Below are 18,201 nucleotides of genomic sequence, written 5' to 3' on the forward strand. Positions count from 1 at the left end.
GAGTGAATGTGATAAGGAAATAAATTATAAGGAACAAATTATTGGCTCTACAAAGAGCCCAGCAGAAAAGGCTATATCATACCTAAATATCGTAAGGATTCCAGTAAATGAGTTACCACTTTGCTACATGTAGTCTTTAAGTTTGAGCTCACTTCCACCTGGACTTCATATATACTTGTGGAGAAGTATATCAAAGACTTTTGGGGAGATGTTTTATATCAACTATACCAAAATCATAAATGCCTCTTTCTAAAAGCTAATCAGTTGTCTAACTGATATCACTGATAACCATGGTCAGAAGGATACTGGTGGTGATTCATAAGCATCAGAGATACCTCCAATCTTTCATGGATAACTCTAGAGCCCTGAAATAAGGTAGCCATTCCCTGGGGTCTCAGCTGGAGTACAAATAGAAGTATGAATAGGAAAGTAATCCCAAAGAACATGCAAAGATTGAATTTTTTAAAATGGGTAGAAGATATTGCAGATAGGATATATAGCATGTATAAAGGCACAGAAGAAGTAATCACAGGAGAATATGTAATGATATGTATTGACTTTAGGTCTGGATATCTTAAAGTTCATTTCGTGGCCATAGGTCTCCCCAGAGGCTCTGGGTTCACAATGACCAGGTTCAATCTGAGGAATTCATCAGAAAAAGTCCGTTTCTTTTATTTGGCTTATAGCCTCTATCTTTCCTCTCCTAAGAGGCACTAATTCTAAAAGGTCTGTCGCTTAGCAAATAAATATGACTCATTGAGAGATGATGGAAAGGAGAGAAGGGGGGGGTTGGAAGATGGAAATGAACAGAGTCCAGTGAGAAGCTGACTGAAAAATATGTCAGTGGGGGTAGACAGATATCAAAAGGAACTGGAAGTCCAAATTCAGATCTGTCCCACCTAGTGTGCGTCATCTGGTTACCTTGGGAGTAAAAGGAAACAGCGCAGGGAGCCATAACCTACCAGTCCAGAGTTGTAAGAGATGCTGTTCCCTTAACCTCATTTGTTCCATGGGTCTCTCATTCCTGTTCATTGCTCAGTTCCTTCAGCTCTGACCCCATTTCCTCATGATTTCATTCCCTGAGGAACTGAGCCTGGCACTTAAGACAGAGACTAGGTAAAGGAGGCAAGCTGGAGAAAGCTAGGAGTAGAGAAAGTCTTTCACTCTCTCCTCCTATAAATTGTATAGGATTCAAGGGTAACTGCAGAAAGCCTCATCCACTTGCTAAGTTACCAAAGACTTAGACACTTAGGGATTCACTAGGAAATGCAGAGATTATCTCTGGAACAAAGAACTAACCAACTAACTAATTCTTTGCTGAATTTAGAATTTGGGTATTGGGTTAGATATAAGCCAGGATATAAATCTATGCTTGCTGATTCCAGGAGGGAGACTGCTGACAAAGAAAGACCTAGAAGGAATATAGAGCATACCTTCAAATCAAAAAGCTGCTCTTTATGGCACTGATCACAACTTTCTTAATTCTGGGGCTGAGAAGAAACATTTAGAAAATCTTACTGTGATAGCTCCATCTTGGCCACTTCTATACATTAAGTTCCACAAATCTTCATTGGGTGCCTACTATGTGCAAGACTCTGTACTGATTCCTGGGAATAGTAAGACAAAAAACACGTTAGTCCTTGCCTTCAAGGAACTTACATTTTAATAGAATCCTAAACCCCCATCATTGTAGAGAATTTCTTGTGCCATACTCACTCTCTTTGCTGGTTATTTCTGGGCTACTCTCTAGCCTTTCAGTCTGTGAGACCAGGCCTTTCAGGGACAGGCTAAGCTGCAGCTGCACCTAATTTTTTTTTTATTTTATTTTATTTTCCTGAGGCTAGGGTTAAGCGACTTGCCCAGGGTCACACAGCTAGGAAGTGTTAAGTGTCTGAGACCAGATTTGAACTTGGATCCTCCTGAATTCAAGGCTGGTGCTCTATCCACTGCGCCCCCTAGCTGTCCCCTTGCAGCTGCATCTATTGATTCAGATTTATATGATAAAGAATTTATAGGGCAATTTGTATATACATAGAAAACAAAGTACACATTTCATCTAATTTGAGCTTTGAAACTGCTCTGTTAGATGGGTACTGTGGATGCTGCAGATATATTGATATTTCTATTTTTCAGATGAGAAAAAGGAGGCTCTGAGCACTTAAGTTATTTTCCTGTGGTTCCATGGCTAGAAAATATTAGAGATGAAATTTGTTCCTATGTCTTCATGACTCCAAGTCTAATTCTCTATTGACTATGCCATGCTGCCTGTCATTTACATTTTCTGAATACAGAGAGGTTCTTAACAAGAAGAGTGGGGGTGCAGTCAATCAAACAATAAACATTTATTAAGAGCCTTCTATGTGCCCCCCCAAGCACAGGGAATATAAAAAGAAGTAAAAGACAATCTCTTCCCTCAAAGAGCTTCCTATGTAATGGTGGAGACAACATACAAAGCAAGTATTTAAAGGATAAATAGGAAATAATTAAAAGTGGGGAAGGATTGGAATTAAGAGTCTTGGGAAGATTTCCTATGGAATTTTCCTAAGTGGAATTTTAGTTGGGACTTAATAGAAGCCAGAGAGGTCGTTAGTTGGAGCAAAGGAAAGAGAGCATTCCAGGTATGGAGGACAATCAGAGAAAATGCTCATAAGGAAGAGATGAAGTTTTTTATTCATGGAACAGCCAGGAGGCTGGTGTTACTGGATTGAAAAGTATGGAAGTGTGTGGGAAAGGGGGTAGTGGTAAGGATGTGAAACTTGAAAGGTGAGAGAGGGCTAGGCTATGAAGGACTGAGTGCTAAATAGAAGATTTTGTTATTTGCTCCTGGAGACAATAGGAGTTTATTGGGTTGGGAGTGAGTGGAAGGGGAGGGGGGAGTGTATGTAATGATTAGCCCCGAGTTGTAGGAGAACCACTTCAGTGGCTGAATGGAGAGTGGACTGGACTGGGGAAAGCTTAAGGCAGGCCCTCTCTCTTCCCAAAAGCAAACTCCTGCAGTAATCAAGGCTTGAGGAAATGAGAACCTGAACTACAGTGGTGGAAGTATGAGAGGAGAGACAGGGGGAAATATTCCTGGGATTTGGACATTTTATTATTCAGATACACAAAGTGAATGGGATACAGATCAAAATGGTATATTAGCATGTTCAAGATTTATTATTCAGCTCATTGTATTGTCTTTCCATTTTCATTCTTGTTTCTATGTCTTTCTCAGTCTTAAAAACCTTAGTTTGCAGGAATTGGGTCCCTTTCATTCATTTTGGACATCACCCAGCTTCAGACTATATGCAAATAAAAGCCTTATGACTTGTTGAAATTGACAAGGTAGATGATTGCTGTGATGATGATGGGACCATGAAAATGGGGATAACAATAGTGATAAGTGATTTTTTTCCATCAGGATGATATATGATTTGTTCTTCCATCTCCAGTATTTACTCCACAAAAGAGTCCTTCTTTACAGAGAAAAAGAATGATGGTTGGTATTCACAAAACCTTGCCATCCTCTCATCAAATTCAAACCAGGGACAAGGACCATTGATAGAGGAGAGAATAAAGAGCAGCTGGCTAGTTTGATACCCAGGAGGGAGCGGCTTCTTCTCCCCTATCCATTATGCCTTCTTCCTTGCTCCTCCAACTGGGGCAGAGTTCTGTGTCCTTTGCCAACTCCTTGGTTTATCAAAAGAAACCATGTCAATCTGGACATGATCCAATTCTTCCATGGTATCAGTCGGTCAGCCAACAATCATTTATTAAGCATTTACTATGTGTCAGGCACTGTGCTAAGCATTAATGATACAAAGAAAAGGCAGAAATACCATTCCTATGCTCAAGGAACTCACATCTTAATAGAGAAAACAATATTGTTTTATAATAAATAACTAGGTACATACAATATAGATACAGAATATACGAAAGGTAATTTTAGAAGGGAAAGGGTAGCAAATGGGGAGACCACGGGAGAAGAGAAAGCATTTTAAGTATGGCAGTTGGGGGTAGGATATGGGGTATGAAGGACAATCATTGCAAAGACACAGAAGAGAAATGGAGTATAATGTATAAGACTGATAAGTCTATTTAGTTGGATGGTAAGAGTATGTAGAAGGGATTAAAAAGAAAGAAGATTGAAAAGTCAGGAAGGGACCAGGTTGTCAAGAGTTTTAAATGATGAAAAGAGGAATTTATATTTGATCCTGGAAGTAACAGGGAACTGCTGAAGTTGAGAGGTGAGGGTCTAGGCAGGGTATGTGTAAGCTCATACCTGGATTGCAGTGGAGGGAAACTTACAGCAGAGAAACCATTTAGGAGGCTATTACAATGGTTCAAGCAAAAGGTAAAGTCCCAAATTAGCACAGTATTTGTGTTAGAGGATCAAAGGGGATACATGTTGTGAAATTGGAAATGGCAAAATAATGCAGCATATTTGCTATGTGGGATAACTGAAAGGGAAGAATGGAAAGTGATAGATTTTGGACTTAGGTGATTGGGAAGTTGGTGATTAAGTAGTAAGATTGAAGTTTAGAAAAGAATTTCATTTTGGGGATGGATTCAATTTTGGACATGTTGACTTTGAGTTGCTTAGTGGTTATATAGGTCAAAATGCCCAAAAAGTAGTTAGTGATGAGTAGTGAGTTAATGATAAGTTCTGTCACTTACAAAAGGTATGACCTTGGCTATGTCCCCTAATTTCCCTTGCTTCAGTTTGTTCATTGTTGTTCTGGGGAAGGGAGAAGCATAAGGGTGAAACTGGAAAGCAATGTCAAATTCTACCCCCCAAAACACAACTAATGACAATTTGTGGCAAATCATTTGGTGAGATGCAAAAGTAATTAGAGATGGGTACATACATCCACAAGTCATCTGCAAGGAGATACAAATTGAACCCATGGAAGCTGACAACATTTCTAAATGAGATAATATAAAAGAGAAAATTGAAGAGTATTCAAGATAGATTGGTTGTTCATTCCACTTCATAGGCCCTGGATACCCTGCATCCTTTCAGAGATATAGAGATATGAAAAATCCCAGTTGTACACAGATCTAGTTGTAGAATATTCCCAACTCAACTTTCTTCTAGGGCAGAAGGCTGGACTTCTTTTATAAGATTATTTAATGTTGCTGTTGATTTTGTAGTGCCTTGTCTCTGTTGTTGTTGTTTTTAACAAACTCTTGGAGGAGATAAAACAGAGATGAGTCTGTCACACTGAGAAATTGAGGTCCCAGGATATGATATGATGCCCAAAGTCTTATAGTAAATAAGACTTATAGTAAATAGTCTGTAAAGTCACAAATCACACTCCTGTTTCCTAATTCTAGGCCAAGGCCTACTCATAAACAATCAATATTCTCTTTATCTAGTGATTCCACTAGAGAAGACAGTTTTGGTGGAGTAGAAAAGAACACTGCATATTGGGTCAGAGAACCTGGGTTCGAGTTTCAACTCTACTATTTACTATTTAAAGCAAGTCACCTAAACCCCTCTGGCTCTGGCTCAGCACTTCCTGGGAGCCCCAAATGTAATAGTGAAAGGGAAGTTGAATTATGCAACATGTGACATCTCATTCCGGTCTAGGCTGGGAATGTATAAACTTCAATTGACCTCTCTAGGCTTGTTTCCCCATTTTTAGAATGTCCCAGAGCTGTCACAAGGATAAATAAAAGAATAGCAATGAAAGTACAGAATACTGTTTGGAATAAAGGAGCTCGTTAAGAATAAGGTAAAGAAAAATAAGTTTACGTTTTAAAGAGCTTAAGGGGAAAGGCAAGAAGAGCTAGTTTATTACCTGATGCTTTTTGTGAGACTATTCCATCTTTCTTGGGGGAAAAAAGTCTACATTTTTTTTATCAATTTAAAAACATTCCAAATGACAAACTCTGAAAGAGTTGTTTCAGATCCATTAAAAACCCTTCACAGTATCTTCCATGGGAAATGTGGGAAACCTATCTTCATGTTGTCTTATATGATCTTCCTTTGGTATATGATAGATATATGATGCAGTGGAAAGGTCACTGGATTTGTCACTGGAGGACAAAACCAAGTTCTGTCACTCACAAAAGGTGTGACCTTGGCTATGTCCCCTAACTTCCTTTGCTTCAGTTTCCTCAGTATAAATCAATATTGTTCTGGGAGAGGGAGGAGCATAAGAGTAGAACCCGAAAGCAATGTCAAATCCTACCCCAGAAGCACAACCAATGACAATTTGTGGCAAAACCATTTGGTAAGATGCAAGAGGTTGCCTGGAAATTGGAGGTTTAGGTCACCTTTCCAGGCCACTTGGGCAAGTACTCGAAGTGGGCTATGTTCTTCTGCTATAAATTTCCATTAACTATTTCTAGTGGGGGGAGGGAAGGAGAGAAGGGGAAAAGCAGGTTTCTCCACCTTCTGAAAGTGGATTGGAAATCAGAAAGGGAAAACAGGAGCCAAACTACTCTCACAATAGACTTTTATATGCAGAGGTGACTTCTCAGAGTAGAATCTCTCCTTCTGAATCCAGGTCAGCCAGTCCTCTTGAGTCCCATTCCTGCTTCTTATGAGGAAGGCACCTGTGGGCATGCCCATATTCCACAAGGAGGTGCTTCTTGGATCTTTCCCCACAAATATACATATTTTAGTCTTATCCTTTGGACTGGAGAACTCAATAAATTGTACAATGACTTCCCTTTCACACAGAAATGTGGACTGGATAACAATAAAACTAAATGAATTTGGAACTAGATGAATGGCTTGACTCAAAAAGTAGTCTTTCCAATTGATCAATCAATGATGGACAGAATCAGCTACACCCAGAGAAGGAACACTGGGAAATGAGTGTAAACTGTTTGCACTTTTGTCATTCTACCCAGGTTACTTTTACCTTCTGAATCTAATTCTTCCTGTGCAACAACAACAACAACCAAAAAAAAAAATGGTTCTGCACACATATATTGTATCTAGGATATACTATAACATTTTTAATATGTATGGGAATGCCTGCCATCTAGAGGAGGAGGTGGAGGGAAGGAGGGGAAAATTCGGAACAGAAATGAGTGCAAGGGATAATGTTGTAAAAAATTACCCATGCATATGTACTGCCAAAAAAGTTATAATTATAAAATTAGTTTTTTAAAAAAGGAGTCTTTAATGGTACGATGTTAATTTGTCAGTAGTTCCTGGTTTGGGGTACTCAGGGATCGGCCTTGTGCTGTTTAACATTTTTATCAACGACTTGAATAAAGGCCATAGATGGTGTGCTTCTCAATTTTGTTGGTGATACAAAAAGGATTATGGGAATATTTATGGCTAATGCATTGCCAGGATCCAAAAACATCCTGACAGACTGAATGGACCAAACTGAATGAAATGAAATTCAAAAGACCAACCCATTTTAGAGAAATTGATAAGCTGGCGGGCCTGATCAGTGAGTGGACTTTGAGTGCGTGATATGTGAGGATCAGTTGAAGAAACTGGGTATGTTTGGCCTGAAAAAGAAGCTTCAGAGGCAATATGATAGTTGTGTTCAAGAAGGGTTAGATGGAAGACAGATTAAACTTGTTTTGTTTGAGCAAATAGACAGAATTAGGAGAAAGGTTGCAAGTGTGAACGGGGCAAATGTAGGTTTGACTCCAGGAAAACTTTCTAATAGTTAGAGCTGTCCAAAAGTGGAGCGGGCTGCTTCTGGAGAGATTTCCATAAGTTAGACCAAATAACCACTGAATTTTCTTCTGAGCTCTAGAATTCGGATTCTTTAGTGTTTAAATGTAGGCTGCGTTATCTCGCTTGGAATATAGGGGCTGAGGAAGATTTGGGGGAAAAGACTGGTGTTTGTGTACTGGGGAGCTGGGAGGAATTAGTTGTTACCTTCATGCAAATAATATGCAAACTATGTACTAGTTTAGCATACTTCTGAGGGAGACCCAGATTCAGATGATGTCATTAGATAAAACTGAAGAAGTTCTCAACTAAGACATTTAATGTTCTAGCCTTCACTGGGATATTAAGATTCACCTGAGAAAATGTCATGATATCACTAGAACCTGGCCACTCTGCCCTCCCCCGCTCCTTTCATTTCTTGATGTCACACAACTTATTTGCATACTACCTGAGGCTGGGCGTGACGCTCCCCCTTTCTGCGTCTTTTCATTGGCGGCGGCCAAAAACCAATCCCCTCCCAGGAGCGCCAATATGAAGGGGAGGTGGAGTCTTGGGTGAGGATAGACGGACGCCCTGCCCAATCACTTCTGTCCAGAGAATATGCAAGCCGCGATTGGGCTCAGAGTTCGGGGCCTGGTGGGCACAGGCCAATGAGAGGCCGGGGCTGGAGGGGGCCGGTCCCCGCCCCGCAGGGCTGATAAGCTGTGGCGGCGGGGGCGGGGGACCGTGTGGGGCTCGCTGCGGGGCCGAGTCGGGCGGGTTGATGGCGGGGGCCGCAGCGGGCGGCAGAGGCGGAGGGGCCTGGGGCCCGGGGCGCGGAGGGGCCGGGGGGCTCCGGCGGGGCTGTTCTCCTCCAGCCCCGGTTGGCTCCCCTCGGGCCGGGCTGCAGCCGCTTAGGGCCACCGTCCCCTTCCAGCTGCAGCCGCCGCCGCACCAGCGCCGGGACGGGGGCGGCCGCGCAGGTGAGCCCGGGCGGGGGGCCGGGACCGGGGCCAAGGTCGGGGGTCTGAGGGGAGCCGTTGGGGGAGAGGCGCGTGACGGGAGTGGGGGAGGGGGTTTGTGGGAGAGGGGAGAAGACGCGCGTGTGTGGGGGGGTGACATTGGGGGCTTGATAAAGTGGAGGAGCCTGCTTAGGAGTGACTCGTTGGGATGGGTAGAGGTGCTGGATGAGGGGGGTGCAGGATGGAAGTCATGGGACTGGGGGGTTTTGGAGAAGGGGCGAAAGATGGGGAGAGTCTGGCTGCTTGGTCGGGGATCTGATGCCCGCATGGGGGAAGGACGTGTAATTAAAACACTTTGGACCCGTGTGCGTGTGGGGGGCGGGGGAGGGGGTGGGGTTCACCAGTTGGGCCCAGACTTCACTACAGTTCCCCTACTCCCCTTCTGCGCTTCCTTTTATGCACTTCCTCCCCACTCCTCACTCGGGCAGCCCCGAGTTAATTCCGTCCAAGTGACTGGATTAGGCTAATGGGACTGCTTTTCACTCCCAAGTTTTCCCTCGGACCCCCTCCTGCCAGGGCTCTGGCCCGAAGCGCCAGGGCGGCCGCCTCCCACCGTGGGTGTGTTGTGGACCGGGGACGGCATCCTGACAGGAGGGTGCGGGTTTTGTCAGTGATACACTGTGGCAAACATTGGCCCGCTGCATTTTCCTCTGAGTGCAGCGCTCAGAGCGGCGTCCCATGGACAGCACGGGCTAGGGCATGGGGGGGATCGGAGGAGCGAGGCTGGGAGGGGTATGGAGGCGAGAGAGTAATCCCGTTCACCTTTTTTTCGTACCCACAAATGCAGTCTGCGGGAAGCCTGAGAGAAACGCGCTTTCCCAAGGTGATTGGCTGCAAGTTGGAAGTGATTTGCCTTGCCTTTGATTTATACCATATGGGACTGGAGATCCTCAAGGACTGAGCATCATTAAATACCTATGGCACATCCTGGGCTGCTCAGTCCTGTCCTGTGGCGGTAACCATTTCCTGCAGGTTTTCAGAACCTCTAACTTCATACCCCAACCCTCGGCAGTGGATTCACTGACCAGACTCTCCATTGGAACTAAGCGGTTCCCTGAAGTGTAGAGGTCCCAGAAATGCTGTTATTTTGGGTCGGGTTCAGCAGTGACCATCAATGGAGAAGAAAGTTATCACATCTGCTAACAAGATGGCGACCCAGTGGTTAAAAAAATGTCTAGAATCCAGTGGGGAAGAGAAAGGCAATGCCCAAATTAACTCATGCTCATTATTATTTGTAGAATAAACCACAGGGCTAGAAACCTGTTAGTTATGTTTTGGCTCTTCCAAACTCAGAGCCCAAGGAAATGAGTGGAATAGCAGGTATTAGAACCTTAGTCATTTTAATTGGAAACCAATAAACAGGCAGCCTGTATAGGAGTTGGAACCTGCTGGCAGACATACTTTGAGAACAACTGTTCATGTAACACCCTGTGCCATATCCTTTGGAGGGGTGATCAGTAACTGGGCTGATGGAATGAAGATGGTGGCTAATGTGGAGGAAGGGTGAGGAAGCAGACTTTTGTGCCTGGGTTCTTTGCTTGGTCTGCACCAGTTAAAATTCCTGATGCTTTGTGGTCCTAGAAAGAAAACAGAATAAGAGTTTTCATAATTTGACAGATGATTTAGAACAAGTTATATACTTACCATTTTGTAATTTCCTAACTTATTGGGCTGGTCATCTCTTGATCAGAGAAATTTATCAGATTTTTAATTTTTTTTTTTTTTAAACAAAATGAAGTCAGAAGTGGAAGAGACTTCCAAAATGGCAGGGTAGGATTTTCTCAAAGAGTTTGCATACTGGCATTGTAATAACCTCCATTTAATCTTGAGAAAGGAAAAGGGAGGAGAAAGCAAAGGCCCAGGCCTCCAAAACTTGGTAGCCAGGCATTCTGAGCATGCCTTGGGATGGGAGAACACATTTCTCCTTTTCTCTGGTAGTTCCTAAACATTGTGAATTCCAGTGCCTCTCTGCTCCAGTGTCTGCTCAAACTACCACTTTCACATTGAGAAGGTGCAAAGATGGCTTAATGAAAGGCTGTAGGATTTGTGTTATAGAAGGAAACCCCCTTCGTTTGGAAACTGCCTTCCCTATGCCCTCCCCCAGCCAAGCTGAGAGCACTGTTGGCCGGAGCCCCATTGCTTTTTCAGGCTTCAAAGAGCAAACTCAGGTTGGTAGGAAACCAGTACTGCAGGTTTCAGAATTTCAGGGCCTCCCCTTGCACTCCCTTACTCCCTGTCTTTTAAATGAGCATTTTAAAACAAGGTTTTGAAACCCATCTGTTTAAAAACCAGGTGAGCCTGAGACTGGGTTTCAAAATCAATTAAGTGTCCTTAGTGTTAGTGTTTCAGTCTCCCATCTCCAAGTGATGTAACGTTAACTCTAGGCTGGGCAGTTATCTTCCAGCCCCACACCCAGTCCTGTTCTTGACAAGATAGATCAGAGCTTGTAAAAAGGAGGATTTAACTCTGGCTGCTATTCGTTTTCATGGGATGTCTTCTTTCAGTCATGTTGAAATTTTAGGGGAAAAAAATCAGTTTGTTAGCCTTAGAAGAAAAGTCTGTTATGAAGAAGGCCAAACTAGGTTGGTTAGGGAGGAAAATTAAAACAAATTCCAGGAAAGGCAAAAATTCTACTAATGGGGAATATGAATCCAAGATAGAGGATATAAGGGAGTAGATTTCCATCTATCCTCCCACCCCTTTTTTACATTTCTTCTAGTGCATTTATGCCATCTGGAAGCTCTTAACTCTTATGCTTCTCCAGGATCTTTAATGATTGGCAAAGCTAGATCAGAAGGTGAATTGACCTAGATTCTAGTCCTGATTCATTCTGGGTAAAACCACTAGATGCCTCAGTTTCCTTATTGACAAAATCAGTATAAAACTCATCTCATTTTTGTAAATGATTTTCCTCAAACCTACCAATCCTATGAATAATGAGTTGGCTCCAGACTAGCCAGTGTTTTCTGTTTACTTCTTTTGCCCACCAAAATTTACTTGGAAGATAACTGACCATTATTCTGGCATGAAGACCAGTGATTAATATGCTTAATAAACTACCCAACTTGACTGTAGAGGTTAGTGAAAGTCAACCTTTTATACTCACTCAACCAAGTTGGGGGCATCTGTTTTCAGTTAGCTCTCTATCTACTTGGGGATGATCCACGGTAAAAAGTCTTAAGCCCAGTCTGTCTCCCTACTCCCTCATAGCATTTTGGGGTTACCTTTATTATATCTCTAGGTGTCCATTGCTGTATGTGTTTATATATCTTGTCTGTCAGTCAACTGAAACAACATTAATAAACTGGTTCCCTTCTCATTCTACTTCTCTTTTCCGAATTCTCTCCCCTTCATTCTACAATAAAGTGTATTTCAAAGAAATTGGTTTTAGTTCTTCTGCTGTCAAATTAGACAAATTAGCATTTGTCTTTATGTGCATATAACTCAGTTGACTATATTGATAGCTCCTCTATAGACCTATCTCCCTCATAGGGAGAATTATTTGTGTATGAAGTTGGTTGGACTACTGGGTTAGCCATCTGAGAATGGGGTAGCATGGTTATTATCAGTAGCAATAATTATTACTTTGCCATCCTCTATGCATTGTTTTCAAAACTCCCATCCTAGAGGTTGGAGAACTGCATAAAGAAAATTGCTTATTGAAATGTATTAATCATAGGTCTGAAGAAAAGGAACTATTAGTGTATAATCCTTCTAGCTACTGGTACTGTTCATGGAGAAATAGCATTTTTGGAGTCGAAAATGGCTCTTCTATTCTGGGGAACTGCCCAGTTGTAATCTAAAAGTACCCACTTGGGGGTACTTTTAAATTTCCCCTTCAGAACAGCTACAATTGTTACTTCCAAAACCTGGGATTGAGGCAGCTTCTATAGGGGGAGTATTTAAAAACAAGGCATTCCCAGCCAGGCTCAATTAATTTGTTGTTCCAAATGGTATTAGTAACACAGAGCACTCTGTAGTCTGAAATTATACTACTGAAATGTCAAATCCTTTAAATATTAAATATCAGTCAGAACACCTTTGGAATTTGGGACTATGTTGCATAATCACTTTGTCCTCCTAAAATGGAGGGGAGGGGCGTGTATATATGTGTGTGTGTGTGTGTGTGTGTGTGTGTGTGTGTGTGTGTGTGTGTGTGTATTATAGCTTCATATTTGGACAGCAGAAAGAATGTAGGCTATGAAATTCTTAAATAGAAATCCAAGCCAACAAGCATTAAGCACCTAGTATATGCAAGGCCCTTTGCTTTCAAGGTACCAGCTATACAAAAACCAAAAAAACAAGAGTCCTGGATCCCATATGCACTTACAGAAATATATACATGATAAATTGAGGAGGCACTAACAACTAGAGGTTCACATGGGGAAAGGCTTCTTGTAGTGGTTGGTACACAAAGTAAGCCCTGAAGGAAGCTAGAGTTTCCAAGAGGCTAAATGTGAGAAGGCATTACAGACAGCCGGCCAGGAAATTTTGATTTTAAAACAACTTGGGTAACATATTAGGGTAAAGATGTGTGGTGATAGAATGTGGAGAGAGGGGATATTACCAATTCTGGCCTCCAGGTATACGAAGGAATTGCAAAACTCCCATGTTTAAATGGCAAGTTGGGTTTTCCCAAGATGTGCTCAAGGCATCACTGGTTTGTGCTGTTTTGGTGCATAGAGGTGTTATTCTGTTATTTCTACCTTTGATCCAAGTGGCACCACTGAGAATGGAGTGAATTTTTGAGAATCTTAATTTCTCTTTAAGTACAATTTGGCAAAAGGGTCCAGCAGATTTTTTTTTGCTTAAAATGGGACAGGACAGCTCTTCATTCTCCCTCCTGCCCCATTATGGATAAGGTCTTGCTTTCAGGGTTTTGTGTGCATTTTCATCTGTGTATAATTCTGTACTTTGGCTCCATTCTGTAAAGCAATAAAGAGCTAGATCTTTCCATTCCCCTTCTAACCCTTATTATAGTAGCTATGAGCCAGACAAGTGATAAACTTAAAGTAGGCTACATAGGTATCCGAAAGATGACATTCTTTCTGTAGTGTGGAGGACAGACAGATGTTAAAGCCAAGGACAAAGTGAGAAAGGCAATCTGCTTTAAACCCTCTGATTTGAATTCTCAGTCTGACGTCATTATTTAGTTAGAATTTGTGTTTCCTAGAATACTAACTACATCCTGTTCACCTGTAAGGTGGAAAACATTCCAAAGTCAAATTGAAAGATATTGGATTAGCCACAATTTGTGGATTATCTATACCACAATTCCTTCGAAGGAATTGAACCAACAATTGCTATTGCCATGACTTGTGGCACTGGGGCCTTTAGCCCTTGTTACTTATGCCACTGTTGCTTAACACTTCCTAGTACTTTGCCTTCTCTTTCCATTTTTGTATCCTTTCCTTTTTGAATTATTGAATGTTCAACTTTGAAGTCATTAAAAATTGGTATTTCCTGACCTATGATAAGCCTCTGTTTACTTTCTGTGTTTGTGGGAACACTATTGCAAATTATGGTGACTTTAATTAAGAAAACTTGATTCAATCCCCTAAAGACCCTGGAACTAAAATCTAGGCCTTGTAGAGACTCTTTCCCCCTCCCTCAGGCAAGCAAACAGGTTTGCTATTTACTCATGAGCAGCAGAGATCTGACAGCTGTGAAGTGAGGATGGGGTTGGGATGGAGGCAGGGAGAGATGGATGGAACTCTTTCAACTGTCCCTACTTATGGATTAGCTATTCATGCTTTCACCTGCCTAATAAAAAGGGTAGAGGAAGACCTAAGAAAACATCTTCAGAAGAGTGTTTGTTGATCCCTAGTAGACGATCCAGCAAGCCTTTTCTAAGGAGAATGGGAATTTTCTTCTATTGGCTGCCTAGAAGTCATCACCTATTTTTAGATATGGCTTATTAGCTGATGGACAACATTTGGCAGGCAGCTGGGATGGTTTGGGATGCCTCTTTGCTGTCACTCATCTCTCCATCATACTTTTCCCACATATCTATTCTAGGGAAAATTTGCTTGTTAGGGGGAGACTTTTGAGTTCTAATAGCCCCAGATTATTTGGCCTGCCAGCTGAATAATCTGGTGTCTGAATATAAATAAAGAAGTGGCAGGTGGATATTGTAACATCTCCAATTAAATAGCAAAGATAAAACTAGGGAGACAGACCATAAGCTTTTAGAAGAATCAACAAATTAACATTTAATGCACAAATAAAGTACATACTGAGCATTTGAGTGCTGAGGGACATAGTAAAGAATAATAGCTAGTATTCATAGACCACTTTTAAGGTTTGCAAAGAAAAAAAAGTTTTATATGATCTCATTTAATTTTATGAGTGAGACGCCATTTTTAGCACCATTTTACAGATGAAGAAACAGAGGATGGGAGGTTAAATGCCTTCAGTAGGGTCACAGAGCTAGTAAGTGCCTGAGGCAGGGTTCTATTTCAAGTCTTCCCCATCTTGCCCACTCTGCAGTATCCCTTCTTGGTCACCTTAATTCTTTTTTTTTTTCACCTTAATTCTTAATCAAGTGATCTTAGGTACAGAGTGAATTAAGCAGGTTTTGTTTTGCTAGTACTCAGTAACACTTAGCTAAAGTTAAAATGGTTTTCCTACCAACACCCTCCCCTAGACCAGTCATGATTGCTCTGGCCTTGTCTGACCAACTGTTGTCCCTGGTTGTCTTAAACTTTAGGTCCTCCTTTCTTGTCTGCTCTGCTTTTAGATTATGCACACTGAGGACAGCAGGCAGCCTGCCCATTTCTGAAGGAGGCCCAGCACTCTTCTGAAGAAGAGTAGAGGAGCTTACTCTGCAATTTAAACAGATTTTTAGTATTTTTGTCACAAGTAGGCTAGGGCAGCATGCTTATTACTGTTCAATGGATAGTAGTTAAGTTGAATGGGAGGAGAAGAGGGAAGAGCATGGTATCCAGTCATCCTGGGTGCTGATCTCTTTTTCCAATCATACTCAAACTTCCTAGGCCCTCCCACATCTTTCTCTACTTCCCCAAGTGCTAGATTTATTTTTATCATCTAGATTACTGGCATGATATTCTATTCATTCTTGTTTCTGGGTTTGAAATTTAGCTAGTTCTAAGACATGGCATTTCCATGGGTCTCATGATGGACCAGAGGTTCTCTTTCCTACATGTTTGGAGCTTATAGAGGGAGGAGTGGGAGCTTGGGCAGTAATCAGGTCAATCCATGGAAACCACAAATGTTTCAGATTTAGTTGCTCTTGTAAAACAAGAAAGCTACCTGACTATTAAACCTCGGTAAGGATACAAATGAGAAACTGATATTTCTTCTAGTTGTTAAGTTTGTACTGAATTCTTAGTAGGAGCTATGTGGTTGAGGGAAGAAAAGGAAGTAGAATTAAACTAGTGACTTTTCTAAGACAGACCTTGATCAGGAATCAGACTTCATCTTAATTGTTTAGGTTATCATTTTTGTGATCAGGGTGGGATAACCACCCCAAAGCCAGACAGGCATAGTCAGGGGATGCCAGGTCGCTGGGTAAAGTATCCAGAGGCAAAGGATGTTGCTGTTCTGTTGCCATTCTAATTTAGTTCTTCCCTCCCCCCTTCCTCCCCTCTCTCTTTGTTTCTGTCTCTGTGTGTCTCTCTCTCCTCCCCCCTCACAAATATAAAAAGTGGAGATCTTTCCCTGTCTCTGATCTGCTTTATTGGCCTCTGGTGTTGCCCTGCCTTCAGTTGTCTCAATTAGAGGTGAAGGCAGAAGCCAAGCCTATGGTGGCAGGACTGAAGTGGTTTTATAAGCCTGCCAGGCTGGGTGTAGCATTTGACAAGAATGAAAATATGATTGGAAGAGAAGCCACTTCTCCCAACCACCTCCTCCCTTCCCACCCCTACCACATACTCCCTTTCTCTTAAGAGCCTTTCTTCACTTTGTGCATATTTGATCGCCTACACAATATTGATAGAACCACCGCTGATAACACACATGTGCCCTTCCCCACAGCTGCATGCTGCCTGAAACACTGTCTCATAGCTTCCATCTAGGCTCAGACCTGAGCCAAAAAGCCAATCCCAATCAGATCTGGCAAGTGTTTAGGGGTGGGGGATGTTTAGCATTTGGGGAGTGGAAGAAAAGCAGCTTGAGTGATCTCAAAATAGCACATGGTCTGGGTTTAGAGATTGGGGTGTATGTCGTTTGTCTGGGATGTAGAGGGTAGCACCTGGAACCTTTCTCACTACAACCATAATTTTGTAGTTCAGTGTTCCTGAAATAGCTGCTTCTACAGCAAAACTCCATAAACCAACCCTCTAGAAGATCTACATACTTAACCATATTACAGCAAAGTTGAAAATAACGACCAATTTTGGACTATATCTTATGTTTCTATAGTGCTTTGTAGTTCTTAAAGCATTTTCACATACATGTTCTCTTTTGATTCTCACAACAATTTTAAGACATATGTAGGGTAGGTGTTGGTTTCCTTATCTGCAAAATTGTACTTATGAGGTGTAAAAAGACATTATAACATTAATAAATGTTATAATCAACACTAGAACTTAGCTCTTGGTGCCTACTCTAGTAGTATAGTGTTTTAAGTTGGCTTTCCTCTGGCACTTCAAGTCTAAGTATTCCCAGTCATCTTGTGTGATTGGCAAATAAAGATGCATTTGAATAGCTAAAGCAAAACACTTAGAAGAAATTCACTTTTGTGTGTGTGTGTGTGTGTGTGTGTGTGTGTGTGTGTGTTTATACATTATCCCTGCAACTAGATTGTAAGCTTTTTGAGGACAGATGTATCTATTGGTTGTTTAATAAAGCTTTGAGGCCTAATATAAGTGACTTTGAGATCAATGCCAAGAATCTCTCTGAATATAATAAATAAGCAAGAATTGACTATTTAATGAATATGAGTGACATGAGACTATATCAGAGCTGTTTTCCTATATTTTATTTAGACATACATTCCCCATTGTAGAGTAATTCACTAGCCAGACTTGATGGAGGGGAGAGCAAGGATTCAGATCCTGTAATGTATCTGCCTTGAGATTTATTAAAGGGAGAAGGAGTCTAAAATGTAGAGAGTCAAAAGTGCTGAATGTCCATGGGAGATGCTGAGGGAGAACTCTAGAGGAAAAACATTAAAACAAAATTTGGTATTAAATGGGAATAGCTCCTTTACTTTTCAGGTATAAAGGAACAGTGAAACAGAATGGCATATTTGCCATTTTGGCCAAGACTTCATTCCTGCAAAACACTGGTACTTACCTCCTTGCTTCCACAGGGCCCTATACTGCCTTCCCCACCCCCAACTTCTCTATATATGCTTGTGGTAAACTGGTCAGACAGATTATCTACTCTAACATTACATTTTCTCTCCCCCACTCACAGACAATACTCCCTTTGCTAGTTTTAAGTTACAAAGATAGAGTTGGGTTATTGGGCTACAAATGACTTGAGATCATTCAGGCATTTGCCTACGAAGGGGGTGCAATGACTTGAGCCCCTGGGAAATTTCATCTGTGTATTTGCTTTGTTTATTTCACAGAGGTTTCTAATCTTCCCATGATAGGTATTATA

General features: G+C 41.7%; 1 protein-coding gene across 2 annotated transcripts in view; it reads left to right on the forward strand.

Annotated features, from left to right (window-relative positions):
* The first annotated feature begins 8,378 nt into the window (after positions 1-8,378).
* The window catches only part of FAM117A (family with sequence similarity 117 member A), a 49,353-nt gene continuing 39,530 nt past the window's right edge, over positions 8,379-18,201 (forward strand). For both annotated transcript variants that reach the window (XM_074261193.1, XM_074261194.1), the window contains exon 1: positions 8,379-8,592. In XM_074261193.1, coding sequence (XP_074117294.1) covers positions 8,394-8,592 — 199 coding nt within the window. In that variant the 5' untranslated portion in view covers positions 8,379-8,393. The remainder of the gene's footprint in view (positions 8,593-18,201) is intronic.

The sequence above is a fragment of the Sminthopsis crassicaudata genome, chromosome 4 (assembly GCF_048593235.1).
Source record: "Sminthopsis crassicaudata isolate SCR6 chromosome 4, ASM4859323v1, whole genome shotgun sequence".
In the NCBI taxonomy this organism is placed as follows: Eukaryota; Metazoa; Chordata; class Mammalia; order Dasyuromorphia; family Dasyuridae; genus Sminthopsis; species Sminthopsis crassicaudata.